Here is a 19,013-nt window from a genome sequence, read left to right as displayed (position 1 = left end):
TCACTCACTACGGGTTTTTCCGGGCAATTTTCGGGTTTTTTTTTTTTTTTTGTTTTTTGGTGTATAAAAACAGAAATCTTTTTTTTTCTAAAATAAAAATTAAATTCTTATTTTAAAGGAAAAATCAATTTTCACCGAAAAAATTTAGTTCTCTTTTTTTATCAACTCACATATTTTTGATAATAGATTTCCACTTACAATGAGGCGCTAATTAATCAAATTGTCGTTTATCGCAGACAATGATCATCATCATCATCATCATCATCTTGTCTTATCTCAACCCCTCATTGTGTTGCGCTTTTAAACCTATAGGGCAAGAAAAATGAATCAGTGTGTAATAAGCGAGTTGTGTTGTCGAATGCCGTGTTGGGTTATACTATATAAACAATACTTCGTACAAAGTGAGAACAGTTTGCTTACGGCCACCGTATCTGTACTCGATCACTTTTTATTTATGTATGTTGTTACAATGCGTCAACACCTGTGTTTTTCACGCGAATAAGATATATTTAAATTAAAATTTTTCTTTCCGTTTTTGCAAACTTCCCTTATTGTTTGTGAATTTTTGTTTTCTTTAAAAAAAAAATTTTTTTTAATTTTTTGAGAAATAAAAAAAAATTTTTTTTTTCCTTCTTGAGTGTGGAATAAAAAAAAAATGTCACACGATAATCATGGATTTATTGCGAGTTTGGTAAGTTGACAATACTTCATTAAAAAAAAAAAATATAATAATTTTCATTTATCATCCAATCATTAAATGACATAAATCTTTGACATAAGCTTGTAACTAGTAATTGAGTGGAGGCAGCACCTGTAAAATTGTATCCAATCACTTTCTACTTCTAATATTCGCAATAGAATTAAATATATATATATATATATATATAAAATTAAATCTGTCGAAACATTGTTAACTATATAGATATAATAAATACCTTTTTGAGAAAACGTAAACATAAAATAATATTACATTGAAAATACTTAATCTATCTTATCTGAATTGATAAAAATAAAAAAATGTACATGTAAAAGAATTGATTGCAGTGATAGATCTTTGTTAAGTGATCAGCAATCGTCTATAGGAATTTTACAGAATCCTCGTCATTTTTTTTTCTTGAGATTGCAATATATACCTATACACATATATAATATCGGGAGAGAAAGAAATTTTATTTTCTACAATTTTTTTTTTACTATTTTTTTTTTTTTTTTAATTATTTTTTTATTTTTCTTTTTGAATTTTTAAAATTTATTTTTATTCATTTTTTAAATTAATTATTAATGTTTTTGGCTAAAAATACTTTCATTTAAATCAAAATTTATTATTCGATTAATTTAGATTTAAAAAAAAAAAAAAAAAAATTTCCGCGTTTTTCCGGGCAATTCTCAACTTTTTTTTAACGAATTTTTCAAAAATATTTCAATTACATAAATACATAAATACATATATACATATAATATCAGAAGAGAAAGAAATTTTATTTTAAACAATTTAAAAAAAAAAAATTAAATTATTTTTTAATTTAATTTTTTTTTTATATTTCGTTTGAATTTTAAAAATTTATTTTTATGTGTTTTAATTAATTAACGGTGTTTTTTTAGCAAAAAATACTTTCATTTAAATCAAAATTTATTACTAGATTATTTTAGATTAAATTTAAAAAAAAAATTTCCGAGTTTTTCCGGGCAATTCTCAATTTTTTTTTTTTTTTTTTTTGCGATATTTCAAAAACTTTCGAATGCATAGTATCTAAATACACATATTGTAACGGGAGAGAAATAAGATTTATTTTAAACTATTTTTTCATTTTTTTTTTTATTTTTTTATTTTTTTTGAATTTTTAAAATGTATTTCTATTCATTTTAATGCGATTTTCGGCTGAAAATGCTTTCATTTTTATCAAAATTAATTACACGATTATATTAGATTCAATTAAAAAAAATTTTCCGAGATTTTCCAGGCAATTCTCAATTCTTTTCAGGTGAATTTTCAAAAATTTTCGAATACATAATACATAAATACACATATAATATTGGGAGAGAAAAAAATTTTATTAAAAAAAATTTATTTTAAAAATTTTTTTACTATTTTTTTAATAAAAAATTTTTTTTTTTGTTTTGAATTTCTAAAATTTATTTTTATTCATTTTAATTAATTAATGGGGTTTTTGGCTAACAGTGCTTTCATTTGTATCAAAAATTAACCACTCGATTTTTTGAGATTTTCAAAAAAAATTTCCGGGTTTTTCCGGGCAATTTTCGATTTCTTTATCAAATTTTCAAACAAAAAAAAAAAAAATTTCAAATACATTTGTTTTTTATTTTTCAAGAAGAAAATTCTTTCCTTGGTTTTTTTTTATTTTCCTTTCTTTAAAATTTTTGTTGTCCTTTTTTAGTTTTTCTTCATTTTTTGGCGCTTTTTTCCATTTTTTTTTTCAATTTGTTATTTTCCCACACACACACATATATATATATAATTATTATCTTGAAAAAATACAATATCTCGATAAAACAAATGAAGATGATGATAATCGTAAAAAATTTATATATATGTTTATATAAATATGTTTACAAAAGTTATTTAATATTTGACGACTTTATTAATCTGTTATAGGAAAAAAACTGGGTTTAAAATAAAAGTGCAAAAAAAAAGTAGAAGATTGATTTTATATCTTTACAACATAAACACAAACACATACGCACATGCACACGAGACAAATGAATATAAATTGATTTATAAATTATAAATTAACAAAAACAAGATTTTTTTTTGTTTTTTTTTTTTTTATAAAAAGAACTTTTATAATTTTTCCTCAATTTTTCATCAATTATTTCGATTCCTATCGGTTCTTTATATTTATTATTTTATTTATTCAATATTTATTATCGTTTTCCTCAATTTCTGTCATTTTCTGCAATTTTCATCAAGTTTTATCAACTTTCATCAATTTTCTTCAAATTTTCATCAATTTTCTTCAATTTTCATCAATTATCTCGATTCTATTATTTTTTTATTTTCATTATTTTATTAATTAAATACATTTTTTATCTTTTTCTTCAATTTTTGTTATTTTCTTCAGTTTTCATCAACTTTCATCAATTTTCATAAATATTTTTTTTGTTTTTTTTTTATAAAAAGAACTTTTATAATTTTTCCTCAATTTTTCATCAATTATTTCGATTCCTATCGGTTCTTTATATTTATTATTTTATTTATTTAATATTTATTATCGTTTTCCTCAATTTCTGTCATTTTCTGCAATTTTCATCAAGTTTTATCAACTTTCATCAATTTTCTTCAATTTTTCATCAATTTTCTTCAATTTTCATCAATTTTCATCAATTATCTCGATTCTATTATTTTTTTATTTTCATTATTTTATTAATTAAATACATTTTTTATCATTTTCTTCAATTTTTATTATTTTTTTCAGTTTTCATCAACTTTCATCAATTTTCATAAATATTCATCAATAATCTTGATCCTATCAATTTTTACTATTTTTATTACAGTATTATTCCTATTTATCACTCTCGTAAATTTACATGATTTTTAATCATTTTTTTTTATCAAATTATTATCAGTGATCATCAATATTAAATTCTAATTAATGTCAAATTCTAGGTATCGTTGTAATAATTTTTATTATTTCAATTCAAATAGTCATTTTATTATTCTCGTGAATTTCTGGCATTTTTTTTTATCATTTTCATCAATTTTCATTAATTTTCATCAATTTTCATCAATTTTCATCAATTTTCATCAATTTTTATCAATTTTCATCAATTTTCTTCAATTTTTATTAGTTTTCATCAATTTTCTCCAATTATCATCAATTTTCATTAGTTTTCTTCAACTTTTATCAGTTTTCATCAATTTTCTTCAATTTTTATTAGTTTTTCATCATTTTTCTTCAATTCCTATCAGTTTTTTTTATCAGTTTTCTTCAATTTTCGTTAGTTTGTTTTATTCTTTATCGGCTTTTATTTATTTTTATCAGTTTTCAAGAATTTTCTTCAAGTATCATCAGTTTTCATCAATTTTCATCAATTTTTATTAGTTTTCATCAATTTTCTCCAATTATCATCAATTTTCATTAGTTTTCTTCAACTTTTATCAGTTTTTATCAATTTTCTTCAATTTTTATTAGTTTTTCATCATTTTTCTTCAATTTTCTTCAATTCCTATGTTTTTTAATCAGTTTTCTTCAATTTTCGTTAGATTGAGTCATTCTTTATCGACTTTTATTTATTTTTATCAGTTATCAAGAATTTTCTCCAAGTATCATCAGTTTTCATCAATTTTCTTCAATTTTTATTCATTTTCATCAATTTTTATAATTTTTTTTATCAGTGTCTCATTATTTGTTATTATATGTCTAATAACAATTCTCTGATTACAATTATGGAAAGTGTTAGACTCATTATATAATAATAAAATAGCGACATTTATTAAAATAAAAAAAAAATTCTATTTCCTTTAATTTTTAGAAATTAAAAAAAAAATTTAATAAATAAATAAAAATATATAAAAATTCATATTTATTTTGATTTATATATTTTTTTTTGTTCTTGAATATTGTTTTCTTAATTTTGTTTTAATTAATTTTTTTCGGTTTATTAATATAAAAAATAATTATATAGTATAAAAAAATATATTTTAACAATATTGAAAAAAATGTGATACATCCGTTTTGTAAAGGAAAATTTTTTTTTTTTAGTTCCTCTTTCCTTATATATATTTAATTTATTATTGTATATACATTGAATATTAATTAACTTCCATTTATTTATTTTTTTCTAGTATTTCCTTCTTTTACGCATCACTTTATCATTATTTGAAGTAAATTGAAAGTTGAAAACAATTTTTTTAAAACATTTTGAAAAAAAAATTTTGTTTTTATAATTTTTCCTTTTTTAAATAAATAAATAAGTAAGTAAATAAGTAAATAAATCAGTAAATAAATAAATAAACAATTAAATAAGTAATTAAATTAATAAATAAATAAATAATATTGAAATTTTTAATTTATTTACAAAATTTTTAAAAATTAATTAATAACAATTAAAATAAATAAATACGAAAAAGTAATTATGGACTTGATTTGTTAAAGCATGATTCAAAAAAAAAAATACAATATTGCCTTCCGATTTACGTTACAAATATAGTCGTTATCAATGTTAATTTTTTTTCTATTATTACTTGGTAGCAAGGCTTTATTTTTTCACTCTTAATTAGATGAAGGTTTTTTTTCACCTACTACATTTTCACTTGTCTTAGTTGTTTTCCGTTATTTTTCATTATATTTGTTAAAAAATTTTTATTGGTAAATTTTTTTTTTTTAAATGTGAGTTTCCCATCTGTGTTCTGTCGGTAAAGTAGATGTAGATGGCGTAAATATTTTAAAAAAATATAATGAAAAATAAATAACAATTTTTTATTTAACATTTTTTTGCATTCGATATCTACTTTACCGACAGTAGGTAAATTAAAAAAACCATTTAATAAATAAATAATTGAATAAAAATAAAATAAAAAAAAAAATACAAATTTTTTATTAAACATTTTTTTTTTGCATTCAATATCTACTTTATCGACACAACATAGATGGGAAACTCAGTATAAAAAATTTTTTCCATATTACTTCTTGTATTATAAATACATGTAGTACTATATAAAATTGTGTTATCCTTGAAAAAAAAACCAGTTTTATAAATTACAGTAATGTATTAATCTGACGTCATTGATAAATGATATTTAGTGAGTTTCTATTAAATACATGTTAATTATTTTACAATTTTTTTTTTATTATTATCATTAAATTTTAAAAAAATGATCTAAATTGGAAAAACCGTTATTGTTAATTTTACTATTAGTCATAAGAAAAAACCAAAAATATTCTATTGTCATCAATAATGATTAAAAAGTAGGTTTATAAATACAAATTAATAATTCACAAAAAATTGAAATCATTAAAATGATGATTAGTGTTGTTCAAAATTAAATCGTTGACATATCATTAAAATCAATTATATATTTATATTATAATATATAATTGTAAACAACATTAAATTCATTGACATTATTAAAAAAAAAATCATCAAAATGACAATTAATAATAGTAGAAATTATATTCAATTAAAAATCATTGAAATTATTAAGTATGATGATTATATTTAGTAATTAAATTATAAACATCACTAAATACTATGTATAAATTATTATAATAATCATGAACATTATTAAAAATCATCTGTATTAGTAAATCATTAAAATCAATAAAAATCATTAAAAATGATTAAAAATCATTAAAAATCATTAAAAATCATTAAAAATCATTAAAAATCAGTAAAATCAGTAAAATCAGTAAAAATCATTAAAAAGAATTAAAAATCAGTAAAATCAGTAAAAATCATTAAAAATAATTAAAAATCAGTAAAATCAGTAAAAATCATTAATATCATTAAAATCATTAAAATCATTAAAATCATTAAAATCATTAAAATCATTAAATTCAGTAAAATCAGTAAAATCATTAATATCATTAAAATCATTAAAATCATTAAAATCATTAAATTTAGTAAAATCAGTAAAATCAGTAAAATCAGTAAAATCATTAAAATCATTAAAATCATTAAATTCAGTAAAATCAGTAAAATCAGTAAAATCATTAATATCATTAAAATAATTAAAATCATTAAAATCATTAAAATCATTAAAATCATTAAAATCATTAAATTCAGTAAAATCAGTAAAATCAGTAAAATCATTTCCAAAAATTTTATGAAAAAAAGGTATTAAAACGAAAAAAAAAGATTTTATATGATTTTTTTTCAGAATCATTCAAATTAATGGATTAACTTGTCGGGAAAATAATTGACATCATTATTGATAAAAAATAATACTAAAGTCGTTAAATATATCAAAATATTAATATGTCAATATATATATATATATAATATGACATTATAAGGTCAATAAAATCTTCAAGATATTAAATTGTCCTATTAATTTTCTTTTTATTCGAAATGATACATATCAATCAAATAAATGATTAAAATCAATATATAATAATGTATATTTAAAAAAATAAATAATAATTATAAAAATGATAGAAAATAATAATAAATTATTAATTAATTAATAACAATAATCAAAAAAAAAATCATTATCATTGGAGAAAAAGTGGGGGTAAGGGGGTAAATAGTATTTAAAAAAAAAATTAATAAAAATCATTAAAAATAAATGAACCATTTTTTTTGTTTTAATTATAAACGCTACTATTGACTTTTAAGTGAAAGTGAATCATGTCCCCCCAAGTCATTAAAATCACTGACATCATTCTAACACAATGTGAATAATTATCATCAACTTTATTAAATATCAGTTACCTGTATATACCTAAAATAATTTTTTCATTATCAATCAATTATTATTTTATTATTATTATTATTATTATTATTATTATTTTTACTATTATTATTATTATTATTATAATTATTATTATTATTTCATATTACTATTATTAATGAAACAATTAAATTTATTAATTTTTATTATTTATTTATAAAATTTTTATTTATATTCATTTTTTTAAAATAATTTCTCTAAATTAAATGTAAAAAAAAAATTACTAAAATTAATGTAGAAAAAAATTTTTTTTTTCCTGGAACAGCGAAATGTTTAACTGTATTAGCAAAAGTTTTCATTGTTTCAGTTAAATCTTTCGCTATTCCAGTGAAACCTTTCGCTGTTTCAGGTATAAATTTTTGTTTTTTTTAATTAAAACCAAAATTAATAAAAATTACAAAAAAATAAATTAAAAATTACAAAATAAACAAATAAATTATTTAATTAAATATTTTATTTATTATATATATTTTTATTAAAAAATAAATAAATATTTATTTATTGGAAAATTTTTTTAATTTTTGAATGTTAAAAATTTTTATTTAGTAAAAAAAATAATTATGTATTATTAAATGGTAATGGCATTGTACCCTTCACCTTCTCATGTAATAGTAAAGCAAAATTTCATTAGAAACTCCTTTTATATAAAAATCCTTCATGGTTGGAGGCTTGACCTTATCCAGTTACTTGCAGCATTATATTTGTAAATTAACATTATATGTATATACATACATTTATATATATATATATATATATATATATAAAATCATATATATGCAGCACTCGCTCTATTAAAAACTCTATACGTATATGCACTATATAAATATTTCTCATGGCTAAATAAATATGCAAAAAAAAAAAAATAATTTTTACCTGTCGCTTATGATTAAAGAGAATTGAAATATGTTTTTAAAATTGATTTCATTTTTATAAAAAAAAAAAAATTTATAATATAGTTATTTTTTTCAATACTCAAAAATATCATACAATTTTTCCTACATTTCCTGCAAGGATTTCTATAAAAAATAGTTCCTACATTACCTACAGCGTTTCCTACAAGTTTTCCTACAATTTTTCCTACATTACCTACAATTTCTCCTACATTACCTACAGGGTTTCCTACATTACCTACAGGGTACCCTACATTACCTACAATGGTTCCTACAATTGTCCCTACCTTACCAATCAGTGTTCCTACAAAACCTAAAATTGCATCTACGTTACCTACAGGGTTTCCTATAATTGTTCCTACAATTTTTCCTACATTACCTACAGGGTTTCCTACATTACCTAAAACGGTTCCTACAATTATTCCTACCTTATCTAAAGGATTTCCAACAATTTTTCCTACATTACCTGCAGAAATTTCTACAATTTTTCCTACATTACCTACAGGGTTTCCTACATTACCTAAAACGGTTCCTACAATTATTCCTACCTTACCTAAAGGATTTCCAACAATTTTTCCTACATTACCTACAGGGTTTTTCTACATTACCTACAATGGTTCCTACAATTGTTCCTACCTTACCTATAGGATTTCCTACAATTTTTCCTATATTATCAACAATTGTTCCTACAATTGCTCCTACCTTACCTACAGTATTTTTTACAATTTATCCTACATTACCTACAGGGTTTTTCTACATTACCTACATTGGTTCCTACCTTATCTACAGTATTTCCTACAATTTTTTCTACATTACCTACAATTGTTCCTACATTACCTACAATTGTTTCTATACAACCTACAGTTTTCTACAATTGTTCCCACGTTACGTATAATTCTTCCTACATTATCTACAGGGTTTCGTACAATGGTTCCAACATTTCCCATCCAGGTTTCCTACAATTGTTCTTACATTTTTTCTACTAGGTTTCCTATAATGGTTTTTCATAATTTCTCACCAATTTTCTACCATTTTCCTACTAAGTTTCCTACAATGGTTCCCACAATTAATTCCAAAAATTGTATGGATATTCGTTGCCAAAAAAAAAATATTTTATAGTAAATTTTTTTTTAATTTATGAGTAAAGATAAAAAAATTTGTTAATGCGGAATAATGAATATTTAGTAACTGGAGATAATAAAAAATGAAAATAATTGAATCATACATTTTTTTGTACAATAAATATGTAATTTATTAAATTATAAAATTTCACATTCCAAATAATGAATATTGTTCTTTTTTTGAGTAATGCATGAGAAAATATTTTTGATGACTAATATATATCTATGTTTATATATATATAAAATATTTCAGTCTTTTTTTTTAATCAAGAGAATAAATTATCACAATAGCATGTTACAAAGAAATAATAGTCATTCATATTTTTTTTATCATTATCGATAGAGATATGTTTAGTTAAAAATTCATATTTGTGTGAATAAATATAAAAATAGTATTATTTTGAAAAAAAAAGTATTGAAAAAAGTTCAGACAAATATAATAATTCGATTTTTAATTTTTTTTTCTCAAAAAATAATAAAATTAACAAAAAAATTAGATTAATTAATTATTGTATAATTAATGGTAAATAATAATTCTTTTTTAAAAATTATATAACAATTATTTTTTATTGTAAGTGAATATATTTTTCTGCGTAATTATATATGAGTAATAATAAAATATAAAAATATGAAAAATAAGTGAAATAATAAAATAATAAAAAAATATTATAAAAAATAGAGAATAGAAAATAATAAAATTAAATTTAAAAAATTTTCTTTTGTTTACAGGATAATCTCGATCAAAAAAAGTCTGTGAAAAATGAGACAAAAAAGTGAGTTTTCAAAAAAAAAAGAAATTCTAAAAAAAAATATAAAAAAAAAATAAATAAATTTTTATGAAAATTTTTTTTTTTTTTTTTAATAAATTATATTAAAATTTTTTACAAAAATTTATTTTTTCTACAGAAAATTATCAAAAGATGAGAGAAGTAATATTTATACTGTCGAACTACAGGATAAAAAAAGTTATGTTCAAGAATTAGAAGACGATTATGAACCATATAATCATCGAGAAGTTGATCATCCCACCACGTAAGTTGTTTATATAATTAACACAGCACTATAAATTTTTAGCGTTTATTAGACACGTGCTCAAGGTAAAAAAAATCATCACGATTTATTGTTTTGTGCTCTTCATCAATTAACGCATTCATACACACAAAGATAAATACGATAATGAAAAAAAAGTTTATTTAAAATAATTTTTTCTATTTTTATTTTTATTTTGATAATTTTTTTTTGTAATTTAATTTAATTTTTTAATTTAATTTTATAATATTAATTTTTAAATTTAAATTCAAAAAATAATTTTTAATGTACTTTTTAATTGGTTCCTACATTATTTCCTACAATTCCCATATATATATATCCTACATTATTTCCTACATTAGTTTTTATAATTTATTAATTTTGTATTTTTTAAAATATTTTTTTTTTGAGAATTATTTTGAAATTTCCGGTTCCTACATTATTTCCTACAACTCCCATATATCCTACAATATTTCCTACAGTAGTTTTTGAAAAATTGTTTGATTGGCTATTTTTTAAAATAATGTTATCTTTCGAGAACTATTTTAAATTCCTGGTTCCTACATTAGTTCCTACATTAGTTCCTACATTAGTTCCTACATTAGTTCCTACATTAGTTCCTACATTAGTTCCTACATTAGTTCCTACATTAGTTTCTACATTAGTTCCTACATTAGTTCCTACATTAGTTCCTACATTAGTTCCTACATTAGTTCCTACATTAGTTCCTACATTAGTTCCTACATTAGTTCCTACATTAGTTCCTACATTAGTTCCTACATTAGTTCCTACATTAGTTCCTACATTAGTTCCTACATTAGTTCCTACATTAGTTCCTACATTAGTTCCTACATTAGTTCCTACATTAGTTCCTACATTAGTTCCTACATTAGTTCCTACATTAGTTCCTACATTAGTTCCTACAACAGTTCCTACACAAATTTGCACTTTAAACTTTTCAATATTTTCTTAAAATTTTCTAAATTAGTTCCTAAATTTTACTATCATTATTATTATTTTAAAAAATTATTATTATTATTGCTTCCTCGTAGGAAGCTTTATTATTATTATTATATTTTATATTTATTATTCATCATTAATATAAAACAAACCTTTTGTAACTGTCCGTTACTTTTTTTGATATCCTTTTCCGCGAGCATCTGAAACAAAAAAAGAAACAATTGTTATTATTATTATTAATATTGTCTCCTACAATGGTTCCTACAAATAAGTTAATGAATTTTTTTTTTCATTTCAGATTTTGGGAGACGCTTCTTCATCTTCTAAAGGGAAGTTTGGGAACTGGAATTTTGGCAATGCCAAAAGCATTTTCCCACGCTGGTTATGCAGTTGGTGCTGTGGGAACAATTGTTATTGGATTTCTATGTACATATTGTATACATTTATTAATAAAATCAGAATATATACTTTGTAAGAGAAGAAAAATTCCATCACTCACCTATCCATTAACTGCCATTGAGGCATTGAATGATGGACCTAAATTTTTGAGGCCTTGTTCTAAATATGCTGGGTAAATTAGAAAAAATATTTTTACTAAAAAAATTAAGAAAATTTAAAAAAAAAAGAAAATTTTATAAAAATAATTTCTTTTTCCAGACATGTGATAAATACATTTTTACTCATTTATCAACTTGGTACATGCTGCGTTTATACAGTTTTCATTGCAACCAATATAAAACTTGTAAGTTTATTTTTTATTTACTCCAACATTGTTTACCACCAAAAAAAAGAAAAAAGTTTATTCTTTTCTTATGTGCCATTCACATTATGCTTTGGTTTTTTGTAAATTATGTTCTAAATTTTGAATTTTTTTTACTGCATTGGTCCCTACATTTTTCATATATTTTTCCTACATTTGTTTCTATATTGGTTCCTACATTGATTTATATAACGCTTTCACATGGGTTTTAATTCAAGCTTCAAAACTTAAAATATTGGTGCCTACAGTGGCTCCTACACTTTTCTAAGATTCCTACTGGTTTCTAAATATTTTCCTACTAAGTTTCCTACCGTTTTTGCCACTTTTCCTACTAAGTTTCCTACAGTAGCTCCTATACTTTTAGTAACAAGTTTCCTATAGTATTTCCTACACTTTTCCTACTAAGTTTCCTACATTTTTTGCTACTTTTCCTACTAAGTTTCCTACAGTAGTTCCTACACTCTACATACTAAGTTTTTTTTCAGTGATTCCTACACTTTTAGTACCAAGTTTCCTACAGTGGTTTCTACACTTTTCCTACTTAATTTCCTACAGTGATTTCTATATTTTCCTACTGTTTCCTACAGTGGTTTCTAAATATTTTCCTACTAAGTTTCCTACAGTTTTTGCCACTTTTCCTTCTAAGTTTCCTTCAGTAGTTCCTACACCTTTCCTACATTTTCCTAGTAAGTTTCCTACATTTTTCCAACTAAGTTTCCTACAGTGATTTTTATATTTTTCTACTGTTTCCTACAGTGGTTCCTACACTTTTCCTTCTAAGTTCTCTACAGTGATTTCTATATTTTCCTACTGTTTCCTACAGTGGTTCCTACACTTTTCCTACTAAATTTCTTACATTGTTTCCAACTTTAATTTATTTTACGCTTTTACATGATTTAAATTGAAGCTTCAAAACTTAAAACTTTGGCTCCTACATTGTTTCCTACACTAGTTCCTACATTTGTTCCCATCTGACTGCCCACACATGTTTCCTACAGTAATTTTCCCATTCAATTTTTTTTGAAGTGTCTTTCAATTTTTTTTCGTATTTAAAAGGCTTTCCTCTATTAACTGCAAATGTTCCTACTAACTGTTCCCACCTAAAGTGGAATGAAAATAAATATAATTATTTTTTTCTTCTTTCTTTACAGGCATTAGATTCGTTTATGCATGAAAAAATTGACTTGACTTATTATATGTTGGCTCTTCTTTTACCATTGATATTCATCAATTGGATAAAAAATTTGAAATCATTGGCACCACTATCAACGATTGCCAACGTAATAACTCTTGCCAGTTTTGGAATAATATTGTATTACTTGTTCAGAGTGACACCAACATTTGAAGGAAAGGATCCAATTGGAAAAGTTGAAGATTTCCCACTATTCTTTGGCACAGTACTTTTTGCATTGGAGGCAATTGGAGTGGTAAGAAAATAAATGATATCCTACAAATAATTTTGCATTATATCCTAAAGTGTTTTCTACAATTATCCTACATTGTATCCTACAATTATCTTAGAATTATCCTACAATGTATCCTACAATTATCTTAGAATTATCCTACATTATATCGTACATTGTATGGGAAAATTGTAGGATAATTATCCTACATTGTATAATAAAATTGTAGGATAATTATCCTACATTGTATGGGAAAATTGTAGGATAATTGTAGGATAATTATTCTACATTGTATCCTATAATTATCTTAGAATTATCCTACATTTTATCCTACATTTTATAGGACAATTGTAGGATAATTATCCTACATTGTATCCTACAATTATCTTAGAATTATCCTACATTGTATCCTACATTGTATAGGAAAATTCTAATATAATTATCCTACATTATATGGGAAAATTGTAGGATCATTGTAGGATAATTTTCCTACATTATATAGGATAGAATGTAGGATACATTGTAGGGTAATTATCTTACAATGTTTCCTACATTGTAGAATATATCCCACATTGTTTTCACCTAGTATCCTACAATGTAATCCTATAATTATCTTAGAATTATCCTGCATTGTATCCTACATTATATAAGACAATTGTAGGATAATTATCCTATATTGTATGGGAAAATTGTAGGATAATTATCCTACATTATATCGTACATTGTATGGGGAAATTATAGGATAATTATCCTACATTGTATAAAAAAATTGTAGGATAATTATCCTACATTGTATGGGAAAATTGTAGGATAATTGTAGGATAATTATCTTACATTGTATCCCACATTGTATGGGGAAATTGTAGGATAATTATTCTACATTGTATGGGAAAATTGTAGGATAATTATCCTACATTGTATCCTACAATTATCTTAGAATTATCCTACATTGTATCCTACAATTATCATAGAATTATCCTACATTGTATCCTACAATTATCATAGAATTATCCTACATTGTATCCTACATTGTATAGGAAAATTGTAGGATCATTGTAGGATAATTTTCCTACATTATATAGGATAGAATGTAGGATACATTGTAGGGTAATTATCTTACAATGTTTCCTACATTGTAGAATATATCCCACATTTTTTTTACCTAGTATCCTACAATGTAATCCTACAATTACTATATCCCACATTCCACACTATATTGTAGGATACATTATATCCCACATAATTTTTATTGTAATCCTAATTGTATCCTAATTTCTAATTGGTTCCCACATAATTTCCTACATAAATTCTCTCATGAAAATTGATTTTTTTTTGTTGGTAAATTTTTTTTACATTACTGTAAATGAAAAATATTTAAGAAGAAAAAAAAATTTCTTTTTCTTTCCAATAAAGATAATGCCACTGGAGAATGAAATGAAGGAACCAAAAAAATTTGGCAAACCATGCGGTGTATTAAACATTGGAATGTTTAGCATTATTACATTATATATTGGAATGGGATTTTTTGGCTATCTAAGATACGGCAGTGCAGTACAGGGAAGTATAACCTTCAGTATATCGGAGGGCACCGAGGATATTATACCAGCTAAAATTGCACAAATTCTATTGGCAATATCAATATTCTTCACGCATGCACTACAATGTTATGTGGCCATTGATATCTCGTGGAATGAATATATTTTCCCACGTATGTCAAAAAATAGACACACCATTGTTTGGGAGTACGTTCTTAGAACGAGTATCGTTCTTGTCACGTGTAAGTTGAAAAAAAACAGTTAATTTTGAAAAAAAATGTTTATTTAAGTTCTAAAATTTCCACTATTAAGTTTCCTACAGTGGTTCCTAAACTCTTTCTACTAAGTTTCCTACTTAGTTTCCTACACTTTTCCTACATTTTCCTACTTAGTTTCCTACAGTTTTCCTACATTTTCCTACTAAGTTTCCTACAGTTGTTCCTAAACTTTTCCTACTAAGTTTCCTACATAGTTTCCTACAATGGTTCCTGCACTTTTCCTACATTTTCCTTTTAAGTTTCCTACATTTTTCCAACTAAGTTTCTTACAGTGGTTCCCACACTTTTCCTACTAAGGTTCTTACAGTGATTTGTGTATTTTCCTACTGTTTCCTACAGTGGTTTTTAAATATTTTCCTATCAAGTTTCCTACAGTTTTTCCCACACTTTTCTTACTAAATTTCCTCCAGTGGTTCCTACACTTTTAATATTAAGTTTCCTACAGTAGTTCCTACAACTTTCCTACTAATTTTCCTACAGTGGTTTCCAAACTTTTCCTACTAAGTTTCCTACAGTTATTTCTATATTTTCCTACAGGGGTTTCTGTATTTTTCCTACTAAGTTTCCTACAGTGGTTCCCACTTTTCCTATTGTTTCCTACAGTGGTTTCTGTATTTGTTCCTACCAAGTTTCCTACAGTGGTTTCTGTATTTGTTCCTACCAAGTTTCCTACAGTGTTTCCTACACTTTTCCTACTAAGTTTCCTGCAGTAGTTCCTACACTTTTCCTACTAAATTTCCTACAGTTATTTTTATATTTTTCTACAGTCGATTCTGTATTTGTTCCTACCAAGTTTCCTACAGTGGTTTCCACTTTTTCTACAGTGGTTTCTGTATTTGTTCCTACCAAGTTTCCTACAGTGGTTTCTACACTTTTCCTACTAAGTTTCTTGCAGTAGTTCCTACACTTTTCATACTAAGTTTCCTACAGTTTTTTCTATATTTTCCTACAGAGGATTCTGTATTTGTTCGTACTAAGTTTCCTACAGTGGTTTCTGTATTTGTTCCTACCAAGTTTCCTACAGTGTTTCCTACACTTTTCCTACTAAGTTTCCTGCAGTAGTTCCTACACTTTTCCTACTAAATTTCCTACAGTTATTTTTATATTTTTCTACAGTCGATTCTGTATTTGTTCCTACCAAGTTTCCTACAGTGGTTCCCACACTTTTCCTACTAAGGTTCTTACAGTGATTTGTGTATTTTTCTACTGTTTCCTACAGTGGTTTTTAAATATTTTCCTACTAAGTTTCCTACAGTTTTTCCCACACTTTTCTTACTAAATTTCCTCCAGTGGTTCCTACACTTTTAATATTAAGTTTCCTACAGTAGTTCCTACAACTTTCCTACTAATTTTCCTACAGTGGTTTCCAAACTTTTCCTACTAAGTTTCCTACAGTTATTTCTACATTTTCCTACAGGGGTTTCTGTATTTTCCTACTAAGTTTCCTACAGTAGTTCCTACAACTTTCCTACTAATTTTCCTACAGTGGTTTCCAAACTTTTCCTACTAAGTTTCCTACAGTTATTTCTACATTTTCCTACAGGGGTTTCTGTATTTTCCTACTAAGTTTCCTACAGTGGTTCCCACTTTTCCTACTGTTTCCTACAGTGGTTTCTGTATTTGTTCCTACCAAGTTTCCTACAGTGGTTCCTACACTTTTCCTACTAAGTTTCCTGCAGTAGTTCCTACACTTTTCCTACTAATTTTCCTACAGTTATTTCTATATTTTCCTACAGTGGATTCTGTATTTGTTCCTACCAAGTTTCCTACAGTGGTTCCCACTTTTCCTACAGTGGTTTCTGTATTTGTTCCTACCAAGTTTCCTACAGTGGTTCCTACACTTTTTCTACTAAGTTTCCTCCAGTGCTTCCTACATTTTTAATATTATGTTTCCTGCAGTAGTTCCTACACTTTTCCTACTAAGTTTCCTACAATTTTTTCTATATTTTCCTACAGGGGTTTCTGTATTTTTCCTACTAAGTTTCCTACAGTGGTTCCCACTTTTCCTACTGTTTCCTACAGTGGTTCCTGTATTTGTTCCTACCAAGTTTCCTACAGTGGTTCCTACACTTTTTCTACTAAGTTTCCTACCGTGGTTCCCACACGTTTCCTACAGTAGTTTCCCACATATTTTAATCAAATTTTTATTTGTAGGATATTAACCCCCAAAAAAATACAATTTTTTTTTATTTTCCTTTTTTTCAGTTCTTCTTGCCGTGCTGATACCCGAATTGGATCTGTTCATCTCATTGTTTGGTGCATTATGTTTATCGGCCGTTGGTATTGCATTTCCTGCAATTATTCATATTTGTACATTCTGGTCAATATCGACAACAACCGAAAAGGCAATAATGGTCTCAAAAAATATGTCCCTCGTATTATTTGGACTTTTAGGTCTTGTCGTTGGTACTTACACAAGTCTCAGGGATATTATACATAAATTCTCGTGATTTAGTTGTAATGTTCAATTTTTTTTTTTTTTTTTTTTTTTTGAAATTCTAAAAACGTTAAATAATTAATTTCAAAAGAAAAAAAAAGAAGCGAGAGTGTATGTGGCAAAAAAAAATTGCCAAAGTGATTTTTTTTCAAAAATGTGCGTGTATGAGTGTTGAATAGAATAAATAATAGGTAATAATAATAATTATTATTATTATTATGAAAAGTCTGATGAGAAATGCAACAAAAAAAATTAGAAATAAATTTTTTTTTTTTAATCATGAAATTAAAAATGAGATAAAAAAATACAGAAAAAAATTACATGACACTGTGAGTAAAAAAAAAAATGCACAACATTGAAAAAAATAGAAAAATTTACCAAATTGTCAATTTTTTATATAATTTATTTTTTTTTATTGGCTTAAGGATCCTAATTGATTTTTACATTTAATGTTATTTTTTTTCAATTCAATCAAAATATGACAGAATTTCGTTTAGAAAAAAAACGAAAATTAATTAATTATCTAATTAAAAAAAATTTTAATTTAAAAATTAATTAAATTTCATTTAAAGGATAATTAAAAAGAGTTTAATTTTTATGTTTTAGAGAAAGTGCGTTATTTTAATAATATATTGTTTTGTTGTGCAATTTTTAATTTTTGGTTTTCTGTACAATAAAAAAAAAAATGCGATATCACTTTTGTTAACGTACTATTTTACTTTTATGTTCGATAGTATGTGATACTGTACAGTAATTTTAATTATCCATTTTATTATTAATTATTTAATGCATTTTCACGAAGACAGAATTTTTTTTTCTTTATTCTTCACGGAAAAAAAAATTTCGCTAAAATAGCGAAAGATTTAATTGAAACAAGTAAAACTTTTGCTACTATAGCAAAACGTTTCGTTGTTCAATTTTTTTTCCATGTTTCTTTTTTTAGTTTTTTATTTTTAAAATTATTTTTGAAAAAATATTTTTTTAATATAATAATCAACAAAAAAAAAATTTTTGTTTATAAACAAATAAAAAATATTTTTTGTTTAAAAAATAAATTAAAAAAAGGTTTTTTAAACAATTAAAATTAAAAAAAAAATCTATTTTAAAAAATTAAATTTCAAAATAGACAAAGTTTCGTGAAAACTGCTGTTGAAAAATTCTTCGATTAATCTTTTTTTTTTTTTTTTTT

General features: G+C 23.9%; 1 protein-coding gene across 2 annotated transcripts; it reads left to right on the top strand.

Annotated features, from left to right (window-relative positions):
- The first annotated feature begins 361 nt into the window (after nucleotides 1–361).
- LOC127289689 (proton-coupled amino acid transporter-like protein CG1139) lies at nucleotides 362–18,028 on the top strand. Of its 2 annotated transcripts, none has more exons than XM_051317782.1 (8): nucleotides 362–691; nucleotides 10,152–10,195; nucleotides 10,329–10,454; nucleotides 11,710–11,982; nucleotides 12,069–12,153; nucleotides 13,323–13,598; nucleotides 14,988–15,351; nucleotides 17,593–18,028. In XM_051317782.1, the coding sequence occupies exons 1-8, from the start codon at nucleotides 656–658 to the stop codon at nucleotides 17,835–17,837; spliced, it is 1,449 nt and encodes a 482-aa protein (XP_051173739.1). In that variant the 5' UTR covers nucleotides 362–655; the 3' UTR covers nucleotides 17,838–18,028. The 2 variants fall into 2 exon arrangements, with proteins under 2 accessions (XP_051173739.1, XP_051173740.1); XM_051317783.1 differs by lacking the exon at nucleotides 362–691 and adding an exon at nucleotides 9,847–9,945.
- The last annotated feature ends 985 nt before the right edge of the window (nucleotides 18,029–19,013 follow it).

This window comes from Leptopilina boulardi, unplaced genomic scaffold, assembly GCF_019393585.1.
Source record: "Leptopilina boulardi isolate dan_hultmark-lab unplaced genomic scaffold, ZJU_Lbou_2.1 LbouV2_5, whole genome shotgun sequence".
NCBI classification, from domain to species: domain Eukaryota; kingdom Metazoa; phylum Arthropoda; class Insecta; order Hymenoptera; family Figitidae; genus Leptopilina; species Leptopilina boulardi.
Note: the sequence above shows the minus strand (reverse complement) of the source record. Positions and strands in the feature narration are given on the sequence as shown.